Source organism: Corapipo altera, unplaced genomic scaffold, assembly GCF_003945725.1.
Source record: "Corapipo altera isolate COAL_440 unplaced genomic scaffold, ASM394572v1 69, whole genome shotgun sequence".
NCBI classification, from domain to species: domain Eukaryota; kingdom Metazoa; phylum Chordata; class Aves; order Passeriformes; family Pipridae; genus Corapipo; species Corapipo altera.
In genome coordinates this window covers 820,408-846,132 of record NW_020884908.1, presented here as the reverse complement: position 1 = coordinate 846,132, position 25,725 = coordinate 820,408, and the positions used below count along the sequence as shown (strand labels likewise).

At 41.0% G+C, this 25,725-nt stretch overlaps 1 protein-coding gene across 1 annotated transcript in view; it reads right to left on the bottom strand.

The window, feature by feature from the left end:
* Positions 1-23,525, bottom strand: part of RNF150 (ring finger protein 150) — a 119,638-nt gene extending 96,113 nt beyond the window's left edge. Inside the window, exon 1 of the mRNA XM_027652680.1 lies at positions 22,815-23,525. Within this exon, the coding sequence (XP_027508481.1) occupies positions 22,815-23,280 (466 nt within the window). The 5' untranslated portion in view covers positions 23,281-23,525. The remainder of the gene's footprint in view (positions 1-22,814) is intronic.
* Positions 23,526-25,725: the final 2,200 nt, after the last annotated feature.

Genomic DNA, 25,725 nt, shown 5'->3' with positions numbered 1-25,725 from the left:
TTCTTCTTACATTAAGACAAAATAACTGCAGCCTAAGTATCCACTTCCTAACAAGATTTTGTGTTAATAATTTTTTTTTACTAACACTGCTTTCTAGCTGGTGGTGAAGAGCCTGACAATAAGCCTATACTGATCCTAGACTCCAGCACCAGCTTTTTAACTCCTCATCCATCTTCACTGATCTAAGAGGCAAAATATTCCTCTTCTAATCTGATCCCACTGTAACATTTGATGTAATAAAAGCAATACTTAATGAAGGTAGCTGCTATTCCCTGTTGTACATTACATTACTTTTGGTAAATTTTTCTAATACAAAAAGACCCCGTCTCAAATGCAATGTGAGCACATATTTTAAATGTAAAGTATATATTGGACTCTGTGTGAGACCAAAACAGCCAAAAAAACCCCATAGCCATGTTTATGCAATACTGAGACCAAGTACTCTAATCCTGTATAGATCTTCTGCTTTGCTTGATTACTATTCAAATGAGATGTGGAAGCATATTCAGTTCCATTTTTAGCATATTACATCTCCCATCTGCAAAATAGAATGAAAACCTTTTCATTTGCTGACGAAAATGGTTTTCCATTACCTTCGCATTTTATCTCCCCTTTTCAACTGCTACAATTTTCACCTTCACCAAGTCTTCTACAAAACAACAGAAAAAATCATAGTAATGAATTAATAGTACATCTATGCAGGGAGGCAGCACAGGATTAAAGGCTTGTAGTAATTTAAAATGCATTTAAAAATGTCCAGAATCTTAACCAAAGATACGTTTATTCACCAAGTCTTATTCAAAGTAAGTCATATTCAAAGTTGGATAACGGCTTGAGAATAGTTTCTGTTTGTTTGCAATGACTGAACATCAGTTCTGTTAACTTACAAGAAAACTCACAGAGACATGAAAAACGATAAGAAGAAGATGCTGTCCACTGTCTAGACAGTGTGACACAGATAGAAACTTAATCAGATAATTCATTGTCATTAGAGAGATGTGCAGTCAGGCACTCATGTACAAGACTGATGAGATACACCTTCATAAAATAAGCTCTACCTTGATTTTAAATACTGAACTATACCTGTTCGGGGCTATGCAGAAAAGAAAGCCAACAACTTCAGGTCAGGACTAGCTTGGACTTTGAGTTTTAGGCTTTTCATAACCTTGACATGATTTGCAATGTTTAGATTCTGCTATTAGGTATGAAGCACAACTGACGACCTGAAAGACTTGTGACTACAGAAGGGTAGAGCAGAAAAGGATAATGGTTCCTTGAAGCTACAACAAGAAGTTATGTTGTTATGTATACAAAAGAAATGCTGAAGAAACCTTTTCCTGATTTTTCATTGAAGTCATAAAGGACAGAAGGAAGATGCACAGAGAGAAAGATGCAGCTTTTAGCCTTATTTGAGATAAGTTGCACTTCTAGCTCCTTCACATCTGACAGGTATGGACAGGAGATGAACAGCCATGCAGCTATCATGTGAAGAATGAGCATGAATACTGTGTTGTACGTGCTACTGGGAATTATAACATCCTCATCACCACCAAGAAGCCACAGACAGATTTACCCAAGATGCATTAACAGATTTTCTGGCGTAAGTAACTGCTCTTCCCTGACCACAGCTGCCTTTCTTTGAGAATCTTCCCCTGCCCCTTAAAACATTTTGGATAGAAAACCAGACATTCTGCATTTAGTTCCACCACATGTCAGAATATTACAGCTGTTTTGATAAGATACAGTCCCTGAAACTGTGTAAGAAGACTAGAGTGCACTCCTTAGGAAAAGCACTGTTTAAACATGATCAGGCAAGCACACGGCCAAGAAAGAGCAAAGTGTGGCATGACTAGAAATCAGTCAGAAGGGAGAGGAAAGAGACAAAGTGAAGATGAACTGCTAACAGGACAGGAGGTCATCAAGGATATGATAGCTGTTCTACAGGAAGAGATGGCTCTGCTGGAACACAGAATATCATCAAGCCAGCCAACCCACAGGGCATGCCAAGACCTGGGGAGTGGGAAGCTGCAGCTGGTGTGATAGAAGTGTCAGAAAACAACATGAACAGCCTAAGGATGTATAGCAGGAAACGACTATGTCAGCAGTCTGAGGTTGGAAAGTTGGGACACATACATTACACTGACAGTCCCACGCCCACATACAAGTTATTTACACTAATTCCAGTCCCCTGAGCCTCAAGCAAAGCTATCAGATGGTTTTCTGCAGACCAAACCACTTCAAACAACATTGGAGTACATAGCAGATTTAGGTACAGGGCTTTCCTCTATACTGAAAGTTGAATCCAGGAATGGGAATCCCTTCTCAACTGACCTCAGATTAGGAAGCTGCTAAGGGGCTTTTGAGCTTTGCCTGCACACTACTTGCTCTGTTTTGCAGATAGTGTAATAAACACAGCTGCACTTGATGCTCAACATAAGACTTAATCCATATGCAGTTCCACCCTGTGCTTTTTTTGGGAACAGAGTCATTTTACAAATTTTACTGGCCCTCCTCACCAACAGCTGCCTGTTCCTTCTGCAGTACTGCCACTCACCTAGACTTCAGCTGGGCCATCGTGGAACTAAGGGACTGCAGGGTGAATCAGGTATGACAGGATCTAGAAAACAAACAAAGCTATTTTCTTTTTTAATTTTTAAAAATCTTTTTAAAGCCCAACTCATTTTGGAAGAGCTATAAGGGAAGAAAACTACAATATAGGAGTGGGAAACGAGTAAGCTTGAGAAACGAGGAGGGAAGGAAGCATGGAAGAATGGGAAGAGACTGCTAAGATGTCTATGTATTTTGAAGAAAATACACTGGGGTCATTAAGTTTTCTGTTTTCTCAGGCTTTCTGCAGAATGTTTCCTACCTGGGGTCTTCATGAACACAAGGAAGCAGAGACTGTGCCATGGACAGAAGGACAAGGAAGAAAGAGTAGACTAATACAAAACTTCCAATAGTGTTAAAACCCATATATATATATGAATGTCTCGAAAAAAAAATCTAAAAACTCATTAAAATTATCTTGGAGCCTTTTTTTCCCCAAAGAATGTTTTCTACTTAACTCTGTCCTCTCAGAACAGTGGCAAAAATTGTTTTCTAAAAAATAAAGGGTTTATGTCAAATGTATATAAGTTACAGTAAAGACAGTGCCTCTGCTGTGAGTGCTATGACTGAAGAGGCTCTATCCCATCTTCACTGCTTCTCTGTAATTTGTAGTCTCCTAAGTTAGAACCAGTAAGTTACCATTAGCTTAAAACTGGCAATCAGCACCTCATGGTACCTGGCTGCTTACAGAGGGAAGTTATATGTAGTGCACAAGAGCCTGTATTAGAACCTGAGATGGTTTCATTCATTTTACAGAAATATATTAATCTCATCACCATGAACTCAATGTGATGAGTAGTTCTGATCAGGATGCAGATTTGTAATGCTAATAATCCTACAGTTCCTTTGATGTGATCCCAATCTAGTAATTTAACCTGTTAAAAGTCATAGAAAATACTTTGCAATCATTAAGCCCACTTAAATCAGTACATTAGTATTTTCCAGTGCTTTTGAAGTTACAAACTGTAAAAGGGAAGCCAGCTACCTGATGCTGCACAGGAAAATCAAACCAAACCAAAAAAACCCCATACTTTTAGCTTGGACGCATAGTGAGCTTTCATTTGTAACCCTCCCAAAGGGAGCTGCAGGCATCCTTACACACAATCACGGTCTCTGTCACTGCAAGGGTTAAAATTAGCTATTCTAGGTGAGTTCATGTACACCAGATAGCTCATACAAGTATCAGGATATCAGCAGTTGAAACACCATTCAGTGGCTGGGGATGTTCAAAAAAAAGTGTATTATTCAAATTTTGTATTTAACATGAAATCTATTATTCCCATAGGAGGGCAGGGGCATTGGGAAAGGCATTCAGTCCAACTATAGTTTAATGTAAGCATGTTTAATGTAATTGTCTGGATTATGTTCACAGCTACGTTTTCTTTTTTTGAGATTTACAAAACTATCAACTGGTAGATTAAAGTAGAATTTCAGAATATGTATTAAAATTATAATATTTTTAAATGGAATTACAAGAACAGCTAATGGAAAAAGCAAATAAAAATTAATTTCAGTTGAGCACAGAGGAAGATTTCAGAGTCTTATATTAAAAGAAATGCAAACCAATCTTGGTGGGAGTTCAAGCATATGGAAAGAGTAAACCTACAGAACCAAAACTAGCATAAAGCAATCTTGGAGAAGCAAGGTGCTGTGGGGATGGAAATGATCTATTAGCACTGAGAAAAGAGGACCTGGGAAGACTGGAACCCATTCCTGGTACACCATAAGATCTGGCTACTCCAGATTTGGAGTACTACCCTTTCTGCTTATTTCTCCATTGTTTAAAATTGAATGTTATTTATCTATCCTTGTAAAGAAAATTATCCAAAATAATAACAAAACAGAAATTAAAAGCTACTTTGAAAGTTCTGTCAGTTACAGATCCTTCTTGCAGAGAGACACCAGTGAAAAGGTGTATTAACCAATTGTGAACACTTACTTAAGTATGTTTATTTGCTACCTGGGTTCTTGTCCTGCACTGTAGTGTGAACTGCTGCTCATACACACAGCCCAGTGATATTTAAGGAGCCCCATCTGGGTAAAAACATACACTGAGTAAAGCTATAAATAGATCAAGCAATGCATGGTACTTGCCCGCATGAGTATTTTCAGCATGAGGGCCTAAACCAGTAAAACTAATCTCTATGGTTTGCCTACAAAGAACCTTGTCTTTTTAGCTAAGGAACTAAACACTTATAACAGATTTTTTAAATTTCATATCTGAGCTTATCATGGAGTACACACGTCCAGATGGAGAGGAACAGAGACCACTCTCTGACTCATTTCTAATCAAGCAGTTGGAACAATATGGGAACAACATTTATTTCATTTTTGTACTCAGCAGCTTAGAAACTCTTCTCCAGATGGAATCTCTTGCTTCTAGTATTCTGAAATGCTAATGAATAGCAGACAAATTCTTGTCCCCACTCTGCTACACCTGTGCATATACAAGTTGCAAGATTATGAGTTGACTGTATAACACATTGTATTTACATTCCAAGACAACACATTTTATTTACATTCTAAGACCTGAAAGGTTAAGGACTAGAGTTGGTTGAGACATAATTTTATTCCTCCCTCTCTCCTGAGTCCCCTCTAAATCAGAAAAGGGCACAGAAATGGGGCTTCTTTAAAACAGTCTAGCAATTTTTAAAAGCTCTACTTTTTTTCTTTTTTTTTTTTACAGGAATGTGGCAATACAGACTCTTCTTCTGACTATTCAGTTAGAAATAAATTCCTCTCAGGCAAATTCATGATACTCTACTGAAACAATCTCTTCAGTGTGTGTTGCACGTGCTCATATTTCTACAACAAAGCATTTGTCAGAGTTACCTGTCAGTATTTTCAGGCTTCACTGAAAAGTACATTTCTGCCCACACTACATTTTGTACAGCTGTGACCGATTTTATACGGTTCATTATATGGTTTCCATCATTTCTCTGTGAGATTTAAGCATGCTTTGAGGATGATGAAAACAAAAGCACTTAACATAATGCTGATATCACAGTACATTGCTAATTAGATTCTTTCTTTTTAATGCTCAAATGCATAGCCATGCAGATCTCTTTACAGTACAGTACCTTTAAGAGTTTTCCACACTGGATCTATCTGAAACAGATCAGGTAAGTGCCATATTTCCTTACTGAAATTTGATTATCTGAACATGTACCTGAGCCAGAAATTTCAGAGTTCGAATGTGAATTATATAACTCTTTAAATTGCTTGAAACAACATTTTATATGAAACATTCCACATCTAAGATGTTCAGAAACTAAATCTTGCACCAAATTTAGCAAATTTTAGGACACAAGACACAGCTGAAGATGTGAAGGGGATGTACTTAAGTTATATGCTTGATTCCAAACCAAGGTTTGTTTTAAGCTAACCTTCAGTTTAATGGTAACTTTAGTTATTCCCCGAATATGCAACTCAGAAGATGTTATCATGCTGTTCCAGATATTTACATGCTGTTTTACATGCCTGTTTCCCCTCCCTTAAAAACAAACAAACAAACAAATGAAAACAAAACAAAACCCAAACAAACAAAAAACCCAACAAAATCCAACAACAAACAAAACATATAGTGCCTCCCAGGGAGGAATACTAGTCATAACTACTGATAATTATTCTCTCCTGGTAATATTACTGCTGCTTATACATTTCTGGGGACAAATTCGGCCCATACGTGAGAGGACATGAAAGGAGGGTAATTCTATTTACCTTGGTTCTTGTATGACAACTTTTGTTCTCTCACCTCATTTAGTTTTTCTGCCTTGGATGACTCAGTGCCTCAGTACAAGCAGATAGAAATAAAATCATGAACTTCAGATACCCTGTTATTTCTATGCTGAATCACCTACCTGGATAACCCCTTTGATTTCTGATACTTTTATGTAATTGTAACGCTTCTGTTAAGCATTGCTGTGCATTTGATATTTCTGTCTGCATTTGGCCTCCAACAATCAATTTGGATCAAAGAGATCAAAAGGCAAGATGTCTTTAAGGACACAGCAGTGCCTATACTGAGTGAGAGACAGAGATTCTCTCATTAGCAACCATCTCAATCAGCAAAGAAATTCATCATAACAGGCATGCTCAAGACTTACAAAGAGGTTAAATAGTCACAGATTTCCAAAATGAAGGTGTAGTGAAAACCGAAAATAACCCATTTGCAGAACAAAACCTCATTCAATATCTTGTAACCAGACTCTGAAAAAGAGAATGATCTGAAGCATGTCACAGAACGTAAAGGAGATTAACATAGCAGTGGTTTTGAAAACCCCACAAGCTCTCAAAACAGATCAGTATCACTCAAAACACAATATGCAAGCTAGGACAAATGCACTGAAATCATCATGTGGTACTGCCTGCATTGTGGTCTCTTCAGCTGAATGGTATTTCCAGAAAAAAAAGAATAATAAAAAAATCACCAACCAACCACATATTTCAAAATCTAATACCTAATCCTCTGTCTCAAACAAATTCAGCCCACATTAAATGCCATCTTAACTTGATCAGACAGTAAACCACCTAGGAGTGACCTCTGCTAGGGTTAATGCAGGTAGACTCAGTATCTTTCTTGTGACAACTGTCCACATTTATTCAGTATATAGATGGATGGTATAAAACACAGATTCCACTGGAGACTGCAAATGTTAATTTTTGAGCATTCTCCTAAAAAACCAGCATGAAAGCATTGCCCTCATGATAAGGCTGTCATCATTGCCATTCTTTCTTAGTATACCAGTTAGTGAAGAAAGGTGTGAAAATCATACTGCTCTCACTCTCCAAATTTAGAACAGGTACATTTGCAGCACATCCAGCCAGTACCTGCTTGAGATTCAGAAGGTTTCATCTCAACTCTGATTTTTGTCAGGCAGCAACCTCTCTTGCTGCTCTTGGAGATGAGCTAGCAGGGATGTGCATTCTGCACACCCAGCTTCTCAGCCTCCTCCTGCAGCACAGCTCTAAACAACACCACACCACCAGATTCCCTTCATTTCAAACAAAAGCTGTAAGCTCTGCAAGAAGAACTAAATTTTAGCTGTCAGTAGAATTCAGAAAAAACATGTTTTGAAGCCCACTGAAGCCCAGAAATACATGTAAGACATGACCTACTGTTCTCAAGTACTTCAAAAGGTAAGAAAATTAACTTCTACCTGTATCATAAATGTAACAACGACTACATAATTTATACAATCACTTGAGGCCAGGTGGACCTGGAGAAATCATGCCAGTTAATACTTATAGGTTCAAGGCACTCACAGGCTGGCCTGTCATTTTACTCAATTACAAAATGATCTTAATGAAGCCCTGGTGTTGTCTGCTGTGTTACTTGAATCCAATAGATGTAAACAATTAATATGAAGTGCTGACTATTAATACTTCACTTTGACTGCTGGTGAAAGACTGGTGTTATATCTTTTGAGTTGAGATGAATGGGGCTCTTCTGTACTGGAAAATGTGTTAAATACTATGAGGGCAGCAGAAGATACAATGAGCTCAGGTATTTATTTTCTTGGTTTAACTACCTGGCAATGAAATCCGTAGGAAGGTTTGGCATTGACTTCAGCATGGTTAGGATTTCAGAAGCAGAGGTTACAAATTAATGGCATAGGTAAGTGCATTGCTGGCCATCAGCACACTTATAATGCTTTTTCTAAAGGAAAGATTTTTTTTCTAAAGGAAAGGTGGAATTTACAGGACAGTTACTGGTTTTCTCTTTGTAACATTAAAAAATATAAATAAATGAAACAGGAACTTTGGAAACTCCTAAATGGTGACTAACTTGAAAGTTCAGAAATCAAGACCTGAGCTGGTCTGAAAGCAGTCTCTATGAGGAAAGTATGGCTTGGGAAAAGTCAGCTTAAAGCCTAGTATAATCCCAATACTCCATGTAATAACTACTGAGATCATTTTACTGGTGCTGGAGGGTTTTTTCCTGTGAACTTCTTGTGACTTTTCCAACCAAGTCCTTTGTGTGCTTCTTCTAAGTAGCTAGAGAAGTGGACCTAGAATTCATCTGCCTATTTAAAACTTCATCTATTCTTTCAGTTTTCATGACACCAAGTCTGTGCAGTCCAGCATCCTTTCACAAGAAAAAAGTACAACCTCTTCACTGTTATAGCCTGGGGGTGCTTACTTGCTGTCAATATTATCCATTTCAGTGATAGGGACTTTGCCATTATTAAAGATGGAAATCAAAATGAAATTGTTTTTGTTTTTTTTCTTTTTGAAGTTGACTTAATGCGGAGTACTTTAATAAAGACTGAAACTCTTGCCAACAAGCGGAGACAACTGTTGGATAACAGCATGAATATCAGGTTTATTTACAAATTAATCAAACCTGCAGCAATTCGCTGATGGACGGATTCCAATTCTGTTTTATTAAACAAGGAGACACAGTAGAAGGCAAAAACCAAGGCCCAGGCCTGTGAAAAGCAAAGCACTCACAAATACTAATCACCTCCACCCCACTGCAGGCTATTCACATTGAGATTATGGAACATCTTTGAGGCTTGTGGTGATAAATACAGATTTGCAGAGCACTCAAGACACTACTGAGTCACCTCAAGTACTTATCAATTCTTGCATATCCTACATTAATATTTGCCCAGCAAGTCCTGCTGTGTGTTACAACAGTTGTCATGGGGCACCTATACATACTTAAAGGTTATTAAAAGTAAGTATTGCATTGATTCCAGGCAGATCACTTTAACTAAATATGGCAGTTAGCTTGTTAGGAATGTCTAAAGGAGGAATGTCTGTTCATTTTACACTTCCCCCCTCCTTGGCTACAGTTTCCCATCCTCTCAACATAACCCAAGCAACTGTGGCTGAAAGTTATGTCCTGTGTAACACTGGGGACATCAAGGAAACCTCTCCTGAATTTCTCAAAGCAAAATGAAGCTGACAGACTGATAAGGCCACAAGGGAGGATGCAAAATTTTATCTACTGGAACCAAATCTGCAAAACATTACAATAATTACTCCCAAACTGGAATGGGTGTAAATTTTGGAGCTGCTGTGTATCAGATTGGCCTCAGAGTATGTATTATGTATTTCCCAATTAGGCAACTCCCTGATTAGCAAGAAATGCTGTGTGTCTATTCTAAATTACATGAACTCCTCTAGCTCACCTAGCAAGTACAAATGACTGGTTGATGTATATCTCTAAGCCACCTGCAAATAACAAACCAGCTATCGACGCTTCTCACAGCTCTTATTGTTCCTCTGCATGCACTGGTAACAGACATCAAATAAAACACAGTGAAGAACAGACAGCACCTGGATTTTATAGGGTTTGGGTGGTCAACTCTTCCACAGATGGAAGTGGCACAGTGCTCACTGAAAGTTGAGAGAGGCACCTTTGCTTCTTACTGTGATGCAGGCAATGCACAATAACACAGAAAGCCAAGCTATGTGGGAAAATGAAATATAATTAAAGCATCTCTTTTTAATAAGTATTTATAAAGTACCAGTTTTATGAAATATACAAAGTATACGGATCTTATCTTTACAATTATAAATAGAAGTGCCTTATTGTAAGTACCTTGACTATTCACCCAAGGTGACCACAGTAACATTCTTAGTAATAAGCCTCTGGGCTGCATCAGACACTTCTGCATCTTTCATAGATGACATTTTCTCATAAAACCACTTTCAGTGACTTTTAGTCAAGGAGCTCAACTTCTGGCCCATTCTCAGCAAAAATGAATCGTGAGCTTAACTATAACCATTTGTGCAAACACTGTCCTGAACTGGGACATGAAGCATTCTCCAAATTAATTTAATGTAATGTAGACATTAGAAATAACATCCAACCTAAATTTTAAAATACCTACTTCATGGTGAGTTTTATGGCAGCAAAATCATGGCCTTAGTAAAGTGAGAAGTGTTTTTTAAGTATTGGTCTCATTTGCAAGTAAGAGATTCTAAGAGTTTCTATATTAGTCCAGGTGAGACACAGTTAGAATTGCCTCCCTGCTACCATTACTACCAAGCAGTCTATTGTTTTACATATACACAGTAGCTCCTGTTTTGCAGGATAATCCACAACAGATTTGGCTCTAGTCAGAGCCAAAGACAACAGCTTTGTGATAAAATCTGCAGAGTTATCTTTGCATTGGCAAAAAATATTCCTGGTCTGTGGACACAATAAGATCAACAGCAATCATTGTGCTGACTCAGCATAGCAACGGTTGAGAACTAAGAACAGACTCTACACTACAGATGTACAAGGTACTCAGTAGAAGATAAAAATTCAGTGCTTGCTTTGTTATTTTTCATAAGTGTAATAGTAGAAAGATGGTTACATAAACTAGTTAATAGGAATGAAGCCCTTAATTATCACAAAAAGAAGTAATGCCATCCGTATTTAGAAACCAGATGATATCAATTCTCTACGACCAAAAATTTCCTTGAACTAACAACCATTAGAAACTTCAGAAACAAATATTTAAACAGTCATAATTTTCTCTTAAAATTGGCTATGGAGACTCAGAACTTGCATCTCAGTAAGTTCTGGTTAGTAGAGTAGGATAGAAAAAAAAGTGAGGAAAAAAGGCTGTCTGGGTCTTTGATAAAGAAAAGATAATGTCTCTGGATGGAGAGAAAAAAAAAAACAACAAACCACAAAAAAACTGCACAAGCCAAAATATGGAAAAAAGAAATTTTCCTGTGTAGTTTCTTAAACAGGGATTAGTAGGTCAGGGGAGTGAAATGACAGAGGAGTTCCCTGAAGAATCAATAAGCACTAGAGTATCCTGACTGGCTTAGACATAACTCAACACTTTCACATACAGTTAAGCTGTTTGGTAGCTTTCTCTATCTAATTCACCTGTGGATCCAGTTTGGCAGCACTCTGAGCAATACAATGCTCCTTTCTCAAACATCAACCAACGTGCAAAACTGCTAAAGGCAACTAGAAAACATTCATGCTCAAACTGGAGCATAAGCTGACCAAGAACCTCATCACCTCAGGGAACATTCCCACCACCTGTAAAGGCTCCAAGGAGGGACTGGGACAAACAGCAGTGAGGCAGCAAACAAGAAAATGTCAAAGATCATGACAGTAAGCACCAGTGAGAAATTAGAGTCAATGCAGAACTGAAATGAGGATTATTCAAGTTTCAGGGTCTCTGAGAGGAAGAATGTCTTCCCACTGATGATGCCACAGGGGTCACAAGCTACTTTGATGGATATTATTTTTTCACCAACATGAATTCACCTCTCCAGGATTCAGGTTCATTCACATAACTTTCATCTAATGGCTATTTTAGCTGTTTCTCTGGTGAAGTGAATGACAGTCCTACTGCCTTTTGAACTATTTCATCCTCACCTGTGATAGCTTTGTTGCACTAGGCTGTATTCAATCATGGCATTCCCTTCTGCTGGCATTCAACATTTAAATAAAAGTTTCAGAAGAGAAAGGCTTTCAACTTCTCTCATGATGCAAGACACATGCTCCAGCAAATGCTTGTTTTGTGGAGGCTTACAGGCAGCCCTCTGCATTTCTTAGCCACCTTCAGACATAAAAAATAGAAGTGGCTCAGACTATGTTTTTCTTGCAAGTGCCTTTTTTTGTAGTTTCCTCTCCTATGAGCAACTGTCACAAAGAAATATCGAGCTGACATTGGTTCATCATCACTGTTACCCAGCTCAGGTCTCTACAGAGATCCTGTCTTGAAAAGCTGATGCTTCAGGCCACAGGGTTTACCCTCACCCATGGTGCAGAGCTTCTGCCTCAGCTGTTTTGAGTCTCCAGGTGTGGAAAAGAGCTGAGTGGTAATTCCAGAGGTACCCTAAAACCACGAAGAACTACACGATCACCTTCTCTAACCTTCCTTGTACACATCCTGCCATAATTTTCCCAGAGAATGGGGCAATTTTTTCCAGCATTTGACATTTAGAGAGCTGTCCAATCCCATTCAAATAGCATTAAGGTATGGACAACCATTTAGGAAATTGGATCTTACTACAAGCCTGAATTTGTCTCACTTCCATTGACAACTACTGATCCTTGTTATGCCTTTGTCTGTGAGGGTCATTTTTATCTCATATCATTCCCGTGTGTCTCCAGACACAGTGCTGAAGTCAACCCAAGCCTGCCTGTAAGGACACACAACAAGGGCCAAAAAACTTATAGCTTAGGGACTGCACTGTGGGAAGACAGAAAGCTGTTGTCACACCATCACAGGGAAAAGAAATTCAGCATTGCAAAGTTGAAGTCAACTTCTTTAAATAATACTTGTGATCAAATGCATGCATGGATTCCTGGAGAAGTGTAACATGTGAGTTGGGAAAAAGTCAGGTCTGTGCTCTGGAAGGGAACTAGTGTCTAAAGCTGGTGGAAGCTGATTAAAATGTAATATATCATCAAAAAAGAGAAAGAGGAACCAAACTGTTCCTGAACCTGAAATTCTGAGACATTAAATATTTACTAAAATAAAATCTTTATTAAAACTCAGACTTGAAAGACATCTCTTCTGGAGAACAAAAGCTTTCCAAAACAGTTTTTTGTTGAAAATCCATTTCACCACCTAAGTAAAACACTTTTGGAAAAATTTCCCATCAGTTTTTCTAGCACCCACTGAGGGGAAACTTAATCTTCTTCCATAAAGGCATGTAAGAGAAGAATCTGCCCCTTCTCACAGAGGAGATCATCATTTAGTCTTTTAAGAATTCATGAAAAAGACTTAGGAGTGTTCAGCACAAACCCCCTTCTATGCATAGCAAATGTGCTATGCCCAACTGCTGGTGTCCCACTCCACCAAGCCCACCCTGAGCAGCAGACAGCAGATGCTCTTTAAACCCAGAATCAGCTGCAAAGCAAAAGCAACCAAAAGGCAATAATCCTGCTCTGCTTCCCCTTACAGTCAACTTTGTATACAAAGGTAATACTTTTGTCAACCTGGCAAGGAGTGGGCAGAAAGGAAAAATAAAAAAATTAAAATGGAAGAGATGAAAAACAGATGCAGAGCACATAAAGGGAGAAGTGAAGATGGCAAGAAAAAAAGGTGAGAAGACCAAGGGAAAGATTTATTGGAAGCATGGATAGTAAAGGAGAAAAAAAAAAGAGAGAGAAAAAACTAAAAAGAAAATAAAGAGGATACAGGATGGAAGGAAAAATAAGGCAAGACAAACACATCAAAGGCAGCATTATAACAAGACCTAATGTATTTTAATCATATTGCTCCTCATTTTCCAGCATGAGAAGTCTTGAAAGAGTATTTAGTAAAGGTATGAATTTGATAGACAAGCAGATGGTACTTCAAAGACATGGACGCATAAAGAGCAATAAGAGACCAGGCACAGAGATTACACAATCTTGGGAAAGTTGCCTCTGTCAAGGAACATGATACTGGCAGGTAAAACTAGGAGACAGTGACCATGTAATAAAAGCTTAAAAAGGCACAAGAGGGGAAAGCAGATTCTGTGTAAGTATAAGAAGCAATCATGAATGTGATTGCAGCATCAGACTGTTCTGTTTCAAAGATTTATTTATTTACGAGTACAAACACAAACATGTCCTAGAAATATGGGCAAAGGTTTAAGATTTTCTAACACAAAGGAAAAGCAGAAATATATTTCTGTCTTTTAACAGAAAACACTGAAATGGAAAAGCATCACGGGATGTAAAACCATAGAGATCTTTATCAGATACTGATAGAGAACTGCTGCATAATTGGAAAACCCAAGAAACCTTTTATTGTGAAACTTGTTAGACACTCGGAGCTTTGATCCTGAGGAACTGGAAATGCTCTGTTAGTATGACAGTAACAATTAGGTGCAAAAGTTTCTCAAGTTCTCCACAAATCAATTTAACCGAAACAACAGAACCATACAGCTTCTTGTACTGAGTCTGAACCTAGGCAACCCAACACATATTCAACTAGTGCTGACACAGTTTACAGCAATCTTAACATTAGACATCCATAACTAAAGATGAAACTACTTTCTAGGATCTTGAGTTCGTTCTTAATGGTGCTGTGTAATGCCAGGCACGTTCAATGCAATGTAACAGCGACCACATTAGAAATGGGTTTTTTTGACAAGGACTGCAAGATCAAGCAACAAACAGAAGAGTACATTTTAGTGTCTGTGATTTATGAAGCTGGAAGCCAGAGATTAATGTGATGTATAATTCCTTTAAAAATACATATATTATCTGGTGAGAGATCCTTACAATGACTTGCAAAAAAAAACGTCTTGTAAGGAGAGGCTTGAACAGCAAGAGGCAAACCTAAGAGCATATAAAAAGGGAGGAAGCACAAGGTATGGAACAAATTATGAGGAAGAATAAAATCCTATATAATTAAGCCAATGTTCAGTGTCAAATGATGATGGTTCATAGAAAAATATGTCGATAGTAGGGGTGTATCTTTGTAGAAAACCATACAAAAAGAACTGCTTTGTTATGGAACATCCCAGTGCTGGGGTCCTCTCTCATGATAAAGGCTCAAGACACTATGGAATATAAATTAATTTTAAAACGCTATGTTTCATTAAGTGTGTAGCACAAGGGAGCACTTACCAACCCACCCTGCTCCGTGTATCCCTGGAGGAAGTACATTCCCATGCAGATGTAATGCTTCTATCTATGTTTAAGGAGTATACAAGGTATACTCGAGTCAGGACTCTATAGAGTTACATGGCTGTAATTTGCATTTCTGTGATTTGGGAACTAAAAAGATAAACATTTTTTTTTCCTCTAATTTTGTCTCAAACTGAAAATAAATGGGCTACCTTTCCAATCTACAGAAGGCTCTATTACATATATAAACACAGTTAAATACATCAAATTTGAGACTGAAACTCTTGACAGACCTTTAGGTATAGTAGTATAATTGAATATCACCATGATTATACTGTCAGAAGCAAATGAACAGGTACTTCATTTTATTAACGTTATTTATAAGTCACTCTTGAGAGGGAAAAGAAATGAACAATTATTTGAAAAAACTATTATATTTTTAAGTAGCAAAGAAACAAATATGCTAGCTTTTCATATTTCAATGTAGAATACTAATAAAACAGTTTAATCTTTTCATTGTCTCCGTTTCTCCTCAGTTCAGTTTTCTATGGTTTATTTCAAATTATTTATTGAAGAGGAGCCAGAAAATAAAGAATGCCCCTGTTACGCCTCTCTTGTAAAACACAGCTACATAGTATTGTTGTTTCATAAGCAAACCAATATTCACAAACTTTCTCCATCTGCTAGAACTGGTGAAAGAAGAGGTGTTTCCATCCATCTGTTTTTTAACCAAAAAATATTGTTTCCAGCAGGGTGGTAAGCACCTAAATCAGTAATTTTCAACCTATCTTGGCTGAAGAATTACTTCTAATTACACTAACGTGGCCAGTGCATCAGACAGTAAATATAAAGCTGGTACACTTATTAAAAGTGTAAATTTTAAAAGTTGAAATTTCACCTAAGTGGTTTGGCTTTTCTCCTCCAGATAAGAGAAATTTTAGTTCTTAATAAAATTATGTTCTGAGATACTACATCTAAATGCATGATGAACTCACGAACAAGTAAGATACCCTGAGGGGTCCTTGACCCCTGCTCATCCACATTCAGGACCTGGTAAAACTGTGCAGTACCTGACCTGTGGCCTAACCTTTTTGATTTCTTTTGCAGAGAAACCAAAACACTGTGGAGTGAAATGAGGAGAGAGAGCTCGTCACAAATGAAGTCCTGGGTCACATTCCACTGTGGAATCAAGACGCAGTACAGTAAAGCCTGTTTGGACACAAACAGTTACAAAATATTTTGCCACTTGCTTTTTCTTACAGTTGCCATGTAACTCCCATAAACTGTGTGATACAATGGATACAGTCGGGTTTTAAACCTTTAGCAGCTATGCCTTTGTGGAAGTTATGAGAATTAAATACTACTGCAAGATATAGTATTACTAATTAACATCCTCCCACATATTATATCTGTTGCCTCAGCATCATTCTCCTTATACAGATTGCATTTGGTTCTAAGCACCCCAAAATTTCTTCCTAAGCAAAAAACACTGTGATGGTAGGGGATGGTAGGAAGCAGTCCTGCATTCCTAAAGTGACAGATTACATGGACTACTCAATTTTTCCCATATCTGATTTCTATGAGTCAATGATTGTATTGTTCACCCCCTTCTGTACCAAAGGAGTCATCAAGTGACTAGTGCTCAAATGCAGCTGAAAGGGCAGAAGTGGGGCTTGTCTTGAAATGAATGCTGTTTCTGTGCAGGTTAGCTATGCAGAAATTATTGGGAAGTGGAGAAGTCACTGGGCTATCCCTTCATAAAGATCTAACTCTTCATCAGCCTGGCCTGTGGTCTCAGCAGACGTCACTTGAAACTCAGTCATCTCACATGGCAATGCACTATGAGGTCTATCAAACAAGTGCAGCAAAATAATGGGTTCTTTTAGGCCTTTGCTTACATGAGAAAAGTCAAAAGTGTCCTGTTCTCTTACTGGGAAAAGAAACTCTAAAGAGTGCCAACACTGAACTAACTTTCTCTTCCTTTTTGCTGAAAATGTTCCTGAGGTCTGTGATGGACCAGGAAGGGGGGCACCACAAAAATACATCTGCATCAATTAGTGAGCTACAACTGTTACCACACTAGCCACACACTGCCCCAATATTCTAATAACCCAAGCTAACATTTACCATTTTAAAGGCAAAACACCAACGGGACTAGAACAAACCATTGCTTTATGAAAAGCAAGCCATTCTCCTAAAGACTGTAAACCAACGAGGTGCTCCAGATTAACAGGCAGCAGTCAGCATCCATGCCGATACAGCTTTGTTCCCGAGGAAGATTGTCTTCTTGCTGTGTCACTTCCTACTGCAGAGATCTGAAGAGAGCACTTGTATGAATATCACTGTATACAAACGTTGCAGGTAACCAAAGGATGTGCAGAAATCTAACTGCTTTTGCAATCAGTAAGCGTGGAGGATCAATGACATCTCCAATGAATCAATACTTCATGACTTTGCAGGAAAAGCTGTACCTTACAGCTTGATCCAAGGCTCAGTGGACTCACTCTCTTTCCACTGTCTGCAGGGGCTCTGAGGGAGACACACAAACCAGTTGTGAGGCTGAAAGAAAACGCGACTCAATGAGGCAAAAAGCCTCTCATCTACTGACAAAACTCAGTGCCCCAGCACTGAAGTGGCTGTCCCAGGTACTATCAGAGACTAATATTATTTCTCTAGTCCTTGTAGGTCAAATTCATTCCTTTTAATTCAGTTAAGTGTGTTACTTAACACCACAAAGTGCCCCCTCCACTTGGCACAGCTGCATGGGCAGTAGAGCAGTCTTAGCACTGCACCACAGCAGAGCTAGGAGGCAGAAGTGTGGCTCACCAGCCAATGGAGTGGGACAGCTTGCTGGCACTACTGCTGGCTCTAGCCAGTGCTATGAATCCTGGATTTTGATAAACATAGAGAACCAGATCTTAAAAAACTGCTGACAGCCAGGCCTCCATGATGGATCAAGGAGCTCCTAAGGATGGCAGCACACACCAGTCATGCCTCAATGGATAAACCTCAGAGATGTACTAATCTCTATCTCCCTCCAGCACTGAGTTAGTTTCTGTTAGGAATTAATCTTGGGTGCCTGGAATAGAAAATAATTATGGCAGGCCCCAGAAGCCTGAAATCGCCAGCCCTCAATTAATTCACGCTTACCCATATGTAAATTCAGTGTGAATGCTGTCAGCACATTTTCCTCATTAGAATTCAACAAAAGTTTAGGGAAACAATTGTTTTAGTAAAGAAACAAATGTAGCTACAGTGCTGAATTAAGTCTGTAAAGAGAGAAATCTTCAACTTCAAAAGTTTAATTTGCATATCAGTAGAAATCTACAGGGGAGCCCAAATTACTACCAACACATCTTAAACTACTAAAAGGCACACTGGTCATTGATCATGGAACAAAAATCTGAGTACAAGAGAACAAACTGCTATTGAACTGAATGCACTCAGATTAAGGCTGGCCACATTCACAGTACGTGCAGAGGGACACATCTGATTTTACAGTGGGATGGCCATGCCCTCCTCATACAATTTGGTGCACACATGCTGCACTCGAGGGCCAGGGAGGGAGGGAAGAAGTCAGAGTCCTCTTAGACCACAGATGAGGTTCATGTCTCCAAGACAGAGCTGCTAGTTGCTGCCAGAATGCACAAACAATTACAAAAAATGAGGCATCTGCCCTTCATTGCAAAAGGGTTGTCATATGTGCAGCACATGACTTAAAATTTGTGATGGCATGAATTGGAAAAGCAGTGGAATATGGAGAATGTAAAACTGCCTGACTCACATATGCTTCTGGTGCAAAATACTTAGGATGAAATTTGCTTCACAGAACAAGCATATCCATTCTGTGAGATAATCTGATGCACCTCAGAATTCAAACTGAATGTTACAAACTGTAGAGAACACTACAGATTTGATTTTTACCCACATATGAATCATGTACAGTCACAGTTAACATTTCTCTCTAGCTCCAAGCACCCGACAGGTACCTAAGTTAGAAGTGGTCAACCCAGGTTCCCTCAAAAAAGAGCTGAAAAGAATGAAATTCTCACCTTGCATCACCTTCTGGAAGGCTCTCCTAATGTATCTAATCAGAGCTCAGAGGAAATGTTAGGACATGTGCTACAACAGGTAGTAAGACTACTTCAAATTAATACTAAGTTATTAAATTAGATACAATGGGTAGAGCCTTTTCAAACCTAGATGACAGCTAATTCCAATGAGAAACCCTAGCCAACACCATGGATTATTCTTCTGGAGAAAAAAGAACATCCTCTATATTATTACTTTTCTACCAGGAAAGATCATTTGGAGAAATGCAAAGCATCCGAAATAGAAATTCTAGAAGCTTTTGTTGCTTCTCTAGTTAAAACCTACTTACTCAAAAAGCAAACAAAGTCATACTCACAGCTCCTATGCCATACTTCAAGCCAATAAACATAGAGATGCCAGTTTGCAAAGGCTGCAGCAGGTGATGTACAAACTGAGTGCATCCCATCAGGAGAAGCCCAGGGCTCCGCATTCCTTGTGAATGCAGGTGTCACAACTCCACCTCATCCTTCTGGATGTGCAAGCAGTGACCTCAGTGCCAGCTCCCCGAAAGCAAAGGGTTTCCATGCAGTGACTGAACTGGTTCAAATCGCACACTTTGTCTGCTCTGTCTGGTGCACTATAAATAAAACCCAGATTTTAAGATTTCCATAACAAGCTTCAATATAACACTACCCTGGTTTTGTTTTGGGGGTGGTGGGAAGGAGGTCTATGAACCTCCTTCAACTTGAAGCACAGAGTCTTGCTACAGCTGCCTACAGATTTTAAAATCAGGAGGCACCACACGAGCTAAGGGTCATCGGCATGCACTGTAGCAGAGAACAGGAAATATAATTAAACATAGAGCCGTGAGGTAATATCTTTGTCAGGAGAAAGAGAGCTTTGGGAAGAAAGTGGCAAGAGCAAAGTACTGTGAAGTGGCACAACATGGTCAAGAGGAGCAAGGAAGTACAGGGGCAGAGATGAAGAAGCAAGGCTGAGGGTGAGAGGAGCAGAAAAAGCAGCAAAAAGAGATAAAATGACAGTTAAGACAAAGAAGGCAAAGCATACAGAAGAGAAGAATGTATATAAAACACCTCTTAGAAGTAACAGTTCCATAGTAAGGGCAGGATCCACATAGTTATGCAACAGGATATACTTTTCTGTATAGAAAGAGTTTGTTTAAACTTCTATGAAACCTCAAAAAAAAAAAAAATCTGTGAGAGGGAAAAAAAAAAAGGGAGTAACAGCATATTTCTTTTGACTTTTAAATTGCTTTTTAGGTCATATTTCACCCTCCCCTCTCACTCTCCAAGTATTTTCCAGGATGGAATTTTCTTCTTCCCACTCCAGGATTTGGCGTGGGCAGAGCACTGCAGATGCTGCTGAACTCAGAAAGCAAGAACCTGATTCATTCTTCCCTTGAATCTTGTGCTATCGTTTAGACTGGGAACAAGCAGACGTCAAAGGCTGCAAGTCAGAAACTTGCAGCCATAATTTTACACAGCTTGTATGTTCACTCTGTCCCAGTGTAGCAGTGGTACCAGAGGGAGAGTAAAGATAAATCCAGTTCTGAATCCTTGCTAGTTTGCCAAATATTTAAGAATAATTGTTTTTCCTCCAGTTCTAGCAGACTGAGGGTCTAAAACTCCTCTCAGTTTAGACTGTGTGCAGAAGGCAGGTTTTCTCTAAGGTAATCATTATTTAACTTTGCTGAACAAAAATCCTTAAAATGAAGACAACCTCGTCCAATCAATCGGCAAAGCCCTCCAGTCTCAGTGATCATGTTCCACAAGTTCAGATTATTTTCTGCAAGTTTCCTTTCATTTCAGCCTCTGGTACTGTACAATCCTGCTGCTGGGTATCAATTCAGTACTCAGAAAGGATTCTCGGAAGGAACCCTCCAGAGTCATATGACATAAAGAAGATTCCCCACGATAATAGATACAATTTTAAATCTGAGGCCATTTTCAGTAAGAAAGTTTCCCTGCTTACTTCATCTTAGAACTTTAAAACAAACCAAAGCTCTAACATTTTAAAAGGTTAGACACATTTTTTACTCCCACTGTTTCTTAATAAAACACCATTTGTGTGGGAAAACAGCTTAGTGCATACTTCAAAAACAGGCAAGCCATTAATTGATCCAACATGTTGGCAGTTTTAGAGAAACCCGCTACAGAAGAACAAGCGATGCTGCATCTTAAATTTTAGAACAGCCTGGGCTTTACTTTGAGGGTGCGTAAGTATGCCAAGCTCCTACTACTTTATACTGCTTAGTATATAATCTGAGATACTTTAAGTAGCAAGAAGTATAATCTGAACGGCTAGCAAACCATGTGCAGGTTATAAAGCGCAGTTTTAAGCAGCTCAAGAGGTTATGAGTTGCTTGTCTCACAAACCCAAAGGAAAGCACTAAAAAACCCCCACCTTCACCAATCCTACCAAAGAAACATGAATCTGCCCAATATAAATTGTTAATCTCCAAAAGAGGCTGCACACAAGAGGTTCCAAAAGCACTACTTTTCCATCAGCAGTATTATAGCACTATAGTTAGGCAACAAATTGCTTCTCAGCACATCCATGCTAGCTAGTTTACTGTGGAAATTTAAAATGTCATTAGAATAACATCCTGTTTTGCAGCATTTCTGTGTTTCAATCTACCCCTAACTCTGCTGAGATTCTGCTGGCATGAAACAGCTGGGCATGATTAGTTACTGGATGGAAACCAAACTGAGATTTCACAATAGGTGGCATTTTGTCTCCACGCATAGGCAGCTGGTATAACAGACCAGTGACCCCTGGCAGAAAACACCACCCCTAAATATAAATCTGGTGAACTGTTTTTAAAACAACATTATTTCAGATCAAACACTGTTACAAAACCGGTGGGGGTTTTTTTCGTGGGCATAAGACAAGGTTTAGGTTGTTTCCTATGAGTGGATTTTGCCTTGGTTCCAGCTGACGAGCACATGTTGGGAGCCAAGCACCCATGTGCTGACACTGCAAGCACTAACTCCATCTGATCGTTCACCTGGGAGTGTGAAACACTCTCCCCCATCCCAGTCCCGGACAAAATATCTCATGTTCTCACCAAATCAGATACTCGACATTCCTACTCGATCTCACAGCTTTTACGCTATCGCAGCCAAGACAGTGGACACCGTGTTCCCTACTTTACTGCACCTCCTGATAAGCCTGCACCACACCACTACGCTTCTCTTCTGAAGGTCTCGATCACACCCGATCCCACACAGCACCTGCCAGAGGACCCTGGGGACACAACAAAACACGGGTGCCCCGCAGTGGGCTCAGCGTCCCAACCATTCCTCCGACTAGACCCAAACTTTACACGTTCCAAACTTTTTACCCCTGGAGCACCGGCGTGCATTGCTATGGATGTGCTAGCAGCACGTCCATCCTTTGCCACGGCAGCATGGAGAGGTGCTCCGTGCTCCCCCCCCCCCACGATGGGCACCCACCACCCGGCGAGGCCCACAGCCCACCCTGCTCCCCGTCAGGAGGTGCGAGGACACCTTCCCCCAGAGCAGCTCCCACCCCGAGGATGCGGGACATCGGAGCGGGCTGGAAAACTGCGCCCGTCCATCCGCCCACTCCGCACAGACCTGGGGGCGACGGGGCTCACCTGCGTGGGGCATGGTGATGGTCTCGTTGGCGTTGCTGGAGCCCATGTTGTAGATGACGACGGCGGAGGCGTTCTGGGCGGCGGCGTGGCGGATCTTGTCCTTGTAGGTGCAGTTTCCCCGCGGGATCAGGGCCACCCAGCTCTTGCCCGGTGCCGGGGCGTTGAAGCGGGTGCCGGGGTCGCAGGCGAAGCGGTCGGCGGGCGAGGCGGAGACGGCCACCTGCCCGCGGGCGTCCTGCTTGGGCGACTGCTCGCCGTACCGCCCGCACTCGCTCTTCTCGCTGCGGAGCTCGGCGCCGCCGCCCGCCGGGTCGGCGTAGGTGATGTTGACGAAGGCCGTGTACCACTCCTCCTTCTCGGCCACGGTGAAGTCCAGGCACAGCAGATGCACGAAACAAAAGGACAGCAGCCATGTTGAGAGCGCCAGGCTGCGGCACGCTTGTATCACAGACATTGCCATCTTCATCTGCCGGCCCCCCCCGCCCGGCCGCCGCCGGTCCGTGTGTGCGTGCGCGCCCCGAGCCGCCGCTCCGAGCGGGGCGGCGCTGCCGCCGCCGGGCGCCGTGCGGGGACCGACGGAGGGGGAGGGGGCCCTCCCCTCTGCGGCCGCTGCCTAATTCATGTCGGGGCCGTTTGATTTCCTCGGGCTGGCCCCGTCCCCGCCCTCCACCTCTCCCTCCCTTCTCCTCCCCTCCTGCCCCTTCCTCCCCCCTTCCCCTCGCCCTGCCCGCACAGCTGCCTCCCCCGCTGCTGGCAGCGCGGCCGGGGGAAGGCGCAGAGGAGGCGGCGCGGCGGCGGCGGCGGCGGCGGGGGGAGAGTTCCGCACGCAGGGAGCGCGGCGCGGTGCCCGCCCCGGCCCCGCCGATGGGGCTGCGCGGCGGAGGGGCTGCCCGGAGAAGGGGCTGCGAGACCCGGTCTATCCGAGGGGCTGCCCGGCGGAAGGGCTGCGCTCCCCGGTCCCTCGGAGGGGTTGTCCCGGCGCAGGGGCTGCTCTCTCCCCGGTCTGTCGGAGGGGCTGCCCGGAGAAGGGGCTGCTCTCTCCGCGCTCTATCTCAGGGGCTGCGCTCCCCGGGGCGGGCGGGGGCAGCGCCGGCGGCGGGAGCGGCGCGGGGGCTCCACCTTCCGGCGGTGGGGCGGCAGGGCCGGTCCGAGCGCCGCGTGGGAGCGCCGGGAGCCTGGGAGCGGGCGGTCCGAGCCCCGGCTTCAACGTGGATTTTGGTGTTTTCCCCTCTTTTTCCTGACAGGCGAGTTTACCAAACTCAGGTGTAACTGGCAGGAACACAGAGAACCTCGAAGGCAAAGCCTCGAAGCCGCTCTCTGGAAATACCCTAACTCCGCGGGCACCGATGGTTAAACAATATGTTTCATTTTGGCTAGGAGAAAGCCCGGATCTGGGGATTTTTAGAGTGTGAAACACCCCGAAAGAATTTTTGCCACGACCCTGACGCCTCTCAAAAGAATCGAAACACAACTGACTCTATGCCTGTCTGTACTATCGCAAATGACTGGCAAGAATTCCACTTTTCCATCACCGTATTCAGTAACAGAAGGATATCTCCCAAGATTAATTAGGTGGTACCTATTTTAGGCCCCTTGTCATTAAAATCCACTGCTAGAAATACCATTCACTTTCATTCAGATGAGTCCTTGCTTGTGTCAATATTCTCCTGTGTCTGGTTTATATTCATAGCTGTCATTGATTCAAGCAAACAGGAGGCGACCTTAACTATATTTTACACACAGTCATGCTGCTTTGAAAAAGGTATTTCCCCAAAGCTGAAAAAAGTGCATTTGGGAGAAAAATGTTCACGTGAGTAGGGGAAATAAAATAGAGATGTTTACAGGGAAATATGGTGGTTTACCAAAAATTTTACTATCAAGCAACAGGAAAATTTTACTTGAAAGCCCATTCTTGGAAAAGCAAAATCAGCAACTGAGAAGAAAAAATTACCATGTAGAACTAACATTGAAAGACGAAAGTAGATGGCAATCAACATTAATTAGAAAGTGTTGAGATTTCATCATGGAAGCAAAAGCTGTAAGGGGAAAATCCATGCCCTTTGAAAATCCAATCCCATGTCAGGGCTATGGGCAATAAAGCATTTGTGTATTTGGAATCATAAGGAGTATTATTAGAAGAGGAGGATTAAAAAAGGTATAAATTATTAATAAATATTTCAAGATTGTATTTGGAAAGAAAAATGTGTTTGCCAGATTATTGACTCATAAAAGAGATATTAAGAAACATTTCCTAAGAACATATAAAAAACCAACACACCCAGAAAAATGACACATGAATCCCAAAAGAAAGGGCAAGAGTGCCAGCTCTCTGGCACTGCTTCAAGGAAATCTTGGCATAATAGGAATATCTGGAAAAATTTAGTGGTCAGTTTCCTGATAAGATCCAGGAAAACTAATTATGGTGACCAGGTTGTTACAGGCTGATTAGCCTAACATTAACCAAACCTGAGAAAAACAAGAGAGAAAAAAATCCAATATATGGGGATAAAGTCTGGTTTTATGGGAAGTGACCTGCCAAGCAAACATGATTCATGTTTTTGTGAGGAAATTATCAGTGTGGTTAGTAAAGTTACACAACCATGTCTGTAGCAGGTTTTTGAAAATGATACATGACATTTTCATTACATGTATAACCTATTACGGACCAGATAAGATGAGCTTGGTTGAAACAGAATGTCCTTTAATAGAGCTTGATGCAAAAACATGGCTCTAGGTGACTGAAGCTGCCAGCAGTACACACAGGGAAGGGTTTGGGGTCAGAGGAGGAAGGAATTTTGCTATACTCCTAGGGAAAAGGGGCCTAATGAGGATGCAGCTAGCCTCGGATGTTTCAGAGGAGTATCAAGTAGGAATAGGGAAGCAATTTTCTCTCTGCGTGAAACACCAGTGA